Source organism: Chlamydomonas reinhardtii, chromosome 16, assembly GCF_000002595.2.
Source record: "Chlamydomonas reinhardtii strain CC-503 cw92 mt+ chromosome 16, whole genome shotgun sequence".
Classification (NCBI taxonomy): domain Eukaryota; kingdom Viridiplantae; phylum Chlorophyta; class Chlorophyceae; order Chlamydomonadales; family Chlamydomonadaceae; genus Chlamydomonas; species Chlamydomonas reinhardtii.
In genome coordinates, this window is record NC_057019.1 from 2856127 (window position 1) to 2865261 (window position 9135).

The 9135-nt window shown below is 60.1% G+C and overlaps 1 protein-coding gene across 1 annotated transcript; it reads left to right on the forward strand.

The window, feature by feature from the left end:
- The first annotated feature begins 3471 nt into the window (after positions 1–3471).
- CHLRE_16g663551v5 (uncharacterized protein) lies at positions 3472–4933 on the forward strand. Its single transcript, XM_043071032.1, has one exon. The coding sequence runs from the start codon at positions 3974–3976 to the stop codon at positions 4181–4183; it is 210 nt and encodes a 69-aa protein (XP_042915674.1). The 5' UTR covers positions 3472–3973; the 3' UTR covers positions 4184–4933.
- Positions 4934–9135: the final 4202 nt, after the last annotated feature.

A 9135-nucleotide genomic window follows, 5' to 3' on the forward strand; every position in this document is an offset into this window, starting at 1 on the left:
GGGCACAAGGCGTTCCCCCGGCTTTCCTTCAGACGGCGTTGGGCGTGAGCGGCGGTGAGAGCTTTACCCCGTATCCAGCCCTGGGCATAATGTGTTCCCCCGGCTGTCCCTGATAAGGCGTTGGGCGTGAGCGGTGGTGCGTGTGCCTGAGAGCTTTACCCCGTATCCAGCCCTGGGCATAATGTGTTCCCCCGGCTGTCCCTGATAAGGCGTTGGGCGTGAGCGGTGGTGCGTGTGCCTGAGAGCTTTACCCCGTATCCAGCCCAGGGCACAAGGCGTTCCCCCGGCTGTCCCTGATAAGGCGTTGGGCGTGAGCGGTGGTGCGTGTGCCTGAGAGCTTTACCCCGTATCCAGCCCAGGGCACAAGGCGTTCCCCCGGCTTTCCTTCAGACGGCGTTGGGCGTGAGCGGTGGTGCGTGTGCCTGAGAGCTTTACCCCGTATCCAGCCCAGGGCACAAGGCGTTCCCCCGGCTGTCCCTGATAAGGCGTTGGGCGTGAGCGGTGGTGCGTGTGCCTGAGAGCTTTACCCCGTATCCAGCCCAGGGCACAAGACGTTCCCCCGGCTGTCCCTGATAAGGCGTTGGGCGTGAGCGACGGTGTGTGTGCCTGAGAGCTTTACCCCGTATCCAGCCCCGAGCATAAGGTGTTTCCCCGGCTTTCTTTCATACGGCGTTGGGCGTGAGCGGCGGTGCGTGTGCCTGAGAGCTTTACCCCGTATCCAGCCCTGGGCATAATGTGTTCCCCCGGCTGTCCCTGATAAGGCACTGGGCGTGAGCGGCGGTGCGTGTGCCTGAGAGCAGTGCCCCGTATCCAGCCCCGAGCACAAGGCGTGTCGGCGTTGGGCATCAGCTGAGGCGCGTGCGCAGAGAAGGCCCCGTGTGCGTTCATATTAATCCCCCTTTCAACACCGCACATGGCAAGACAAGCAAGTATCAAGTATGCGGCCAACCAAGTTTAAGTGTTGCATGGGGCGCTGCTTCCAAACTCTTTGCGGCACTTCCTTCTTTGCCAGTTCAATTTATATATACTGTATCCTTCTATGCATATCACACATTATTAAAGACTACAGACACGTCAAGGTGTCAGTATGTAGAGACCCCACTCCGCTGCAGAAGTCTGTGCGAGTTCGGCCGAGACCCTCATCGGCGCCCCTGCCCAGCCGCACGTTTCGCCCCCAAACTTGATGTCAACCTCTCCAATTTGAGCCCCGCTTTCCACAGCGTCAAGCCCTAATATCAGGCGAGGCCTGGCGAGGTTTTGCCCGCACCCCCGTCCGCTTAGGAGTACGGCAGAGCCCCGGAATCTATGTCCTTGCGCGTCCGCTTGGCATGCAGGTCTGTACCCTGTGAAGCTTAGGTGACCTGGTGACTAGCTGGGCTTGGTTGGACGGCCAAAGCCCCTTGTCTCGCGTTGTGCCCCCACATGCGAACACACCTTGGAGTGTCCTAGCGCCCGGGCTCTTGCTATGGTGAAAGCGCTACGTTTGATTTCTGTTGGATGCGGGCGGCGTGGGCAGGGTGCGTGTGTGGGGGCAACATGCGACAATGGACAAGGCGAAGTTCGGTCAAGGGCTTTTGGATGGCCCTGCGCCTTCTGGGCCATATGCATATATGCATATAGATTGTGGAAAGTGGGGCGGGCGGGTTCGGAGGTGCGCATAGGGGGTCGGAATGGGGGCTCCGGATGTGGGGGTCGGTTCGAGCTGGTGAGCTTAAGTGCGGCGAGGGGCCGTAGCGAGGCGTTACTGGACCCGCGTTTACTTAAACATGGCGCGCACTATACTTGTCCTTAATTAACCATTAGCTTACCAAGTCTGGAAGCTATTGCGCTTTGTTTCGCTGCCTTGCTCGCTGCGTAGTTGCCACAAACGGGCTTGGGGTCGAGGAGGTGCGAAATCCCGAACTCGCACAGACTTCTGCAGCGGAGTGAAGGGAGGCGCAGCTTCGCAGTTAGGGCTGCGCTTGGCCTCCCCGCGGCCTCACGACATACAGAAGGTCAAAGTGAACGCGACGGAGCACAGCGGCCGGGCTCAGGAGCGTCCTACGAGGAGTCGGCATCAGCGGCATTTCGAATCTGGCCTCTCCGCGCTCGCACCTGGAGCGTCGCCGTAACCCGCTGCTGAGCGCGCTGGGTTTAGCTATATCATAGGTGTATTGGGCTCTCAGGCACCTGCGAAAATCGTGCCGGTGAGAAGCTTCGGCTTGCGCAGGCACGGCGTGCCTCCCGAACCCAGCTTGGTCCCGCGCCCACCACCTCCCTTTCCCCTCGCACCCCGCATCCGCCCCTCCCCACACTGCTGCCATCCGTCGATTCCATCATGTGTTGTGGCAATCATCACCTCCTCAAAGCCCGCTTCATTTGCCCCTCCTCCTCGCCACGCACTGTCAACCTGGCCGCCTCAACGGTCGTCCTCTTCAGTGCAGCCGTGCAGTACAACTCGCTGCTGGCCGCCAGTGGCCAGGAGGATGCGTTGCCTCCACGCGCTCCTTCAGGGCACGGCCTGCAGCTGCAGATTAGTGCGCGCTAAGCTCACTAGTCTTCTTGTTCTTGATTGTAGCCTGGGCTTGCAGCACACAGTTGCGAGCCATTAGACAGACACGGCGGCGCTCAGACTCCCGCACCGCCACGGCCTCGGGGAGGCTTGGGGTTGCCCTTGGGTTTCGTGCCGGTGCTGGGCGTGCTGGGGTCGGGCTCCATGGATCCGGCCTGCACGTGTCGAACCCGAGTTCAAATCCCGTCAGGCTGTCGCCCCCTTCACTCCGCTGCAGAAGTCTGTGCGAGTTCGGCCGAGACCCTCATCGGCGCCCCTGCCCAGCCGCACGTTTCGCCCCCAAACTTGATGTCAACCTCTCCAATTTGAGCCCCGCTTTCCACAGCGTCAAGCCCTAATATCAGGCGAGGCCTGGCGAGGTTTTGCCCGCACCCCCGTCCGCTTAGGAGTACGGCAGAGCCCCGGAATCTATGTCCTTGCGCGTCCGCTTGGCATGCAGGTCTGTACCCTGTGAAGCTTAGGTGACCTGGTGACTAGCTGGGCTTGGTTGGACGGCCAAAGCCCCTTGTCTCGCGTTGTACCCCCACATGCGAACACACCTTGGAGTGTCCTAGCGCCCGGGCTCTTGCTATGGTGAAAGCGCTACGTTTGATTTCTGTTGGATGCGGGCGGCGTGGGCAGGGTGCGTGTGTGGGGGCAACATGCGACAATGGACAAGGCGAAGTTCGGTCAAGGGCTTTTGGATGGCCCTGCGCCTTCTGGGCCATATGCATATATGCATATAGATTGTGGAAAGTGGGGCGGGCGGGTTCGGAGGTGCGCATAGGGGGTCGGAATGGGGGCTCCGGATGTGGGGGTCGGTTCGAGCTGGTGAGCTTAAGTGCGGCGAGGGGCCGTAGCGAGGCGTTACTGGACCCGCGTTTACTTAAACATGGCGCGCACTATACTTGTCCTTAATTAACCATTAGCTTACCAAGTCTGGAAGCTATTGCGCTTTGTTTCGCTGCCTTGCTCGCTGCGTAGTTGCCACAAACGGGCTTGGGGTCGAGGAGGTGCGAAATCCCGAACTCGCACAGACTTCTGCAGCGGAGTGAAGGGAGGCGCAGCTTCGCAGTTAGGGCTGCGCTTGGCCTCCCCGCGGCCTCACGACATACAGAAGGTCAAAGTGAACGCGACGGAGCACAGCGGCCGGGCTCAGGAGCGTCCTACGAGGAGTCGGCATCAGCGGCATTTCGAATCTGGCCTCTCCGCGCTCGCACCTGGAGCGTCGCCGTAACCCGCTGCTGAGCGCGCTGGGTTTAGCTATATCATAGGTGTATTGGGCTCTCAGGCACCTGCGAAAATCGTGCCGGTGAGAAGCTTCGGCTTGCGCAGGCACGGCGTGCCTCCCGAACCCAGCTTGGTCCCGCGCCCACCACCTCCCTTTCCCCTCGCACCCCGCATCCGCCCCTCCCCACACTGCTGCCATCCGTCGATTCCATCATGTGTTGTGGCAATCATCACCTCCTCAAAGCCCGCTTCATTTGCCCCTCCTCCTCGCCACGCACTGTCAACCTGGCCGCCTCAACGGTCGTCCTCTTCAGTGCAGCCGTGCAGTACAACTCGCTGCTGGCCGCCAGTGGCCAGGAGGATGCGTTGCCTCCACGCGCTCCTTCAGGGCACGGCCTGCAGCTGCAGATTAGTGCGCGCTAAGCTCACTAGTCTTCTTGTTCTTGATTGTAGCCTGGGCTTGCAGCACACAGTTGCGAGCCATTAGACAGACACGGCGGCGCTCAGACTCCCGCACCGCCACGGCCTCGGGGAGGCTTGGGGTTGCCCTTGGGTTTCGTGCCGGTGCTGGGCGTGCTGGGGTCGGGCTCCATGGATCCGGCCTGCACGTGTCGAACCCGAGTTCAAATCCCGTCAGGCTGTCGCCCCCTTCACTCCGCTGCAGAAGTCTGTGCGAGTTCGGCCGAGACCCTCATCGGCGCCCCTGCCCAGCCGCACGTTTCGCCCCCAAACTTGATGTCAACCTCTCCAATTTGAGCCCCGCTTTCCACAGCGTCAAGCCCTAATATCAGGCGAGGCCTGGCGAGGTTTTGCCCGCACCCCCGTCCGCTTAGGAGTACGGCAGAGCCCCGGAATCTATGTCCTTGCGCGTCCGCTTGGCATGCAGGTCTGTACCCTGTGAAGCTTAGGTGACCTGGTGACTAGCTGGGCTTGGTTGGACGGCCAAAGCCCCTTGTCTCGCGTTGTGCCCCCACATGCGAACACACCTTGGAGTGTCCTAGCGCCCGGGCTCTTGCTATGGTGAAAGCGCTACGTTTGATTTCTGTTGGATGCGGGCGGCGTGGGCAGGGTGCGTGTGTGGGGGCAACATGCGACAATGGACAAGGCGAAGTTCGGTCAAGGGCTTTTGGATGGCCCTGCGCCTTCTGGGCCATATGCATATATGCATATAGATTGTGGTGATTGATTGATGTTACAAGTTCATGCTCGTAGATTGGTCCAAACGAGCCAGGAAGCTCATGGACCGCCAAAACTAGTCTCAAAAGGATTATTCAAAAAGCAAAACAGTTCATGCAATAATATATCTAAATTGGTCGCGCCGTAAGGTCGTTACGTCGCAGCCTTATCGCGTGAATGACACGCGCTAAACCCCTCTGGTCACCACTGGCCATCGCGTCCATCATAGTCGCGGGAATCACCTCCCACAGCGTGCTTCTGATATCATCGTACGCCTTGCACTCAAGCAGCACATGCCTCTCATCCTCTACATGCTCCTCCCCATCAGCGTGGCAAAGCGGACATACTCTCTGTGCTCTCTCCCTGTGCGCACCCTGCGCACCGCGTGGGTTGTTAGCCTCAATCATCCACACGCCCATCCTGAATCTCATCATGGAGACATGCCATGCTCGAGGAATGTAGATTTGCGTGTGCCGTGTTTCCCCCATCCAATGCTTGTAACGACATATCTTCACGCCAGGCTTGACCCCTGCTTGCGTCACAAAATCCCGTGGATTAACCTCTAACCTGTTGCTAGCCCAGTCCTCCTCAAACTTCTCGCGTACCTTCCCCATGAGGGAGGCAACATCCAGTTCTTGCGTAGTAATGCGTGTAATATTGGCCTCGATATCAGCTGCCTCTCCACTGAAACGGTAGCCAAGGCCAACCATCAATAACCGCAGAACTTTAGCCCCCCACGTGTGCGTGGGCGGCGTCGGTAGGTTGCTCAACACCGCTCGTATCTCCTCCTTAAACGCCTGATGGTAAACAGTGCCGGTTGCCTTAACCAGTTGGTTCCAAAAACGGAAAACAAGCTCAGCCCAATGCACGTGTAGATTGTGGAAAGTGGGGCGGGCGGGTTCGGAGGTGCGCATAGGGGGTCGGAATGGGGGCTCCGGATGTGGGGGTCGGTTCGAGCTGGTGAGCTTAAGTGCGGCGAGGGGCCGTAGCGAGGCGTTACTGGACCCGCGTTTACTTAAACATGGCGCGCACTATACTTGTCCTTAATTAACCATTAGCTTACCAAGTCTGGAAGCTATTGCGCTTTGTTTCGCTGCCTTGCTCGCTGCGTAGTTGCCACAAACGGGCTTGGGGTCGAGGAGGTGCGAAATCCCGAACTCGCACAGACTTCTGCAGCGGAGTGAAGGGAGGCGCAGCTTCGCAGTTAGGGCTGCGCTTGGCCTCCCCGCGGCCTCACGACATACAGAAGGTCAAAGTGAACGCGACGGAGCACAGCGGCCGGGCTCAGGAGCGTCCTACGAGGAGTCGGCATCAGCGGCATTTCGAATCTGGCCTCTCCGCGCTCGCACCTGGAGCGTCGCCGTAACCCGCTGCTGAGCGCGCTGGGTTTAGCTATATCATAGGTGTATTGGGCTCTCAGGCACCTGCGAAAATCGTGCCGGTGAGAAGCTTCGGCTTGCGCAGGCACGGCGTGCCTCCCGAACCCAGCTTGGTCCCGCGCCCACCACCTCCCTTTCCCCTCGCACCCCGCATCCGCCCCTCCCCACACTGCTGCCATCCGTCGATTCCATCATGTGTTGTGGCAATCATCACCTCCTCAAAGCCCGCTTCATTTGCCCCTCCTCCTCGCCACGCACTGTCAACCTGGCCGCCTCAACGGTCGTCCTCTTCAGTGCAGCCGTGCAGTACAACTCGCTGCTGGCCGCCAGTGGCCAGGAGGATGCGTTGCCTCCACGCGCTCCTTCAGGGCACGGCCTGCAGCTGCAGATTAGTGCGCGCTAAGCTCACTAGTCTTCTTGTTCTTGATTGTAGCCTGGGCTTGCAGCACACAGTTGCGAGCCATTAGACAGACACGGCGGCGCTCAGACTCCCGCACCGCCACGGCCTCGGGGAGGCTTGGGGTTGCCCTTGGGTTTCGTGCCGGTGCTGGGCGTGCTGGGGTCGGGCTCCATGGATCCGGCCTGCACGTGTCGAACCCGAGTTCAAATCCCGTCAGGCTGTCGCCCCCTTCTGAAGGGAGGCGCAGCTTCGCAGTTAGGGCTGCGCTTGGCCTCCCCGCGGCCTCACGACATACAGAAGGTCAAAGTGAACGCGACGGAGCACAGCGGCCGGGCTCAGGAGCGTCCTACGAGGAGTCGGCATCAGCGGCATTTCGAATCTGGCCTCTCCGCGCTCGCACCTGGAGCGTCGCCGTAACCCGCTGCTGAGCGCGCTGGGTTTAGCTATATCATAGGTGTATTGGGCTCTCAGGCACCTGCGAAAATCGTGCCGGTGAGAAGCTTCGGCTTGCGCAGGCACGGCGTGCCTCCCGAACCCAGCTTGGTCCCGCGCCCACCACCTCCCTTTCCCCTCGCACCCCGCATCCGCCCCTCCCCACACTGCTGCCATCCGTCGATTCCATCATGTGTTGTGGCAATCATCACCTCCTCAAAGCCCGCTTCATTTGCCCCTCCTCCTCGCCACGCACTGTCAACCTGGCCGCCTCAACGGTCGTCCTCTTCAGTGCAGCCGTGCAGTACAACTCGCTGCTGGCCGCCAGTGGCCAGGAGGATGCGTTGCCTCCACGCGCTCCTTCAGGGCACGGCCTGCAGCTGCAGATTAGTGCGCGCTAAGCTCACTAGTCTTCTTGTTCTTGATTGTAGCCTGGGCTTGCAGCACACAGTTGCGAGCCATTAGACAGACACGGCGGCGCTCAGACTCCCGCACCGCCACGGCCTCGGGGAGGCTTGGGGTTGCCCTTGGGTTTCGTGCCGGTGCTGGGCGTGCTGGGGTCGGGCTCCATGGATCCGGCCTGCACGTGTCGAACCCGAGTTCAAATCCCGTCAGGCTGTCGCCCCCTTCACTCCGCTGCAGAAGTCTGTGCGAGTTCGGCCGAGACCCTCATCGGCGCCCCTGCCCAGCCGCACGTTTCGCCCCCAAACTTGATGTCAACCTCTCCAATTTGAGCCCCGCTTTCCACAGCGTCAAGCCCTAATATCAGGCGAGGCCTGGCGAGGTTTTGCCCGCACCCCCGTCCGCTTAGGAGTACGGCAGAGCCCCGGAATCTATGTCCTTGCGCGTCCGCTTGGCATGCAGGTCTGTACCCTGTGAAGCTTAGGTGACCTGGTGACTAGCTGGGCTTGGTTGGACGGCCAAAGCCCCTTGTCTCGCGTTGTGCCCCCACATGCGAACACACCTTGGAGTGTCCTAGCGCCCGGGCTCTTGCTATGGTGAAAGCGCTACGTTTGATTTCTGTTGGATGCGGGCGGCGTGGGCAGGGTGCGTGTGTGGGGGCAACATGCGACAATGGACAAGGCGAAGTTCGGTCAAGGGCTTTTGGATGGCCCTGCGCCTTCTGGGCCATATGCATATATGCATATAGATTGTGGAAAGTGGGGCGGGCGGGTTCGGAGGTGCGCATAGGGGGTCGGAATGGGGGCTCCGGATGTGGGGGTCGGTTCGAGCTGGTGAGCTTAAGTGCGGCGAGGGGCCGTAGCGAGGCGTTACTGGACCCGCGTTTACTTAAACATGGCGCGCACTATACTTGTCCTTAATTAACCATTAGCTTACCAAGTCTGGAAGCTATTGCGCTTTGTTTCGCTGCCTTGCTCGCTGCGTAGTTGCCACAAACGGGCTTGGGGTCGAGGAGGTGCGAAATCCCGAACTCGCACAGACTTCTGCAGCGGAGTGCCCTCAAACAGTTCTCTGCCACTCGGCAGAGGACGCCCTCGCCCTGCTATGTTTGCTTTTAAGGCCCAGTCTCCACTAGTAACGCTATGTGGCGCACAGGTGCGCCTTGCAGCGGCCATAACGCTGGGTTGTTGCAGGGGTGGTGACGTCGTTGACCGAGCGCAATATTTATCGCCCACCTTCAATTCGTTCAGGTTCAGGCTCAACAAAAGCATTTCAAAAGGCTACAGAGCCATCACGCGTGGCGCAGGTGAGGCGGGGGTACCATCCGCGCGACTTGGTTGCTAGCTCCCGAGGCTGTCAGCTGAGAGCATGCGCATGCTAAGGTGTCTGTATAATGGCACCGTACAAGCCTGTCATCAGTTCATGCTCAGTTCTCAGTCCTGGTACCCTCCCGCCCTCCCTCAGGACTCCGGCCGCACGAAGGGCCACCCGTGCGGACCACCCCTGGGTGGGCTAGACGTGGCGCACTCACACGTTAACCCCAACAGGCAAGTCTATGTCCAGATATTATTTCGCAATTGCTGAAG

Bases quoted from the DNA above. Each gene is read 5' to 3' on its own strand.
- CHLRE_16g663551v5 (XM_043071032.1), top strand. From the start codon at position 3,974: ATGTGTTGTGGCAATCATCACCTCCTCAAAGCCCGCTTCATTTGCCCC.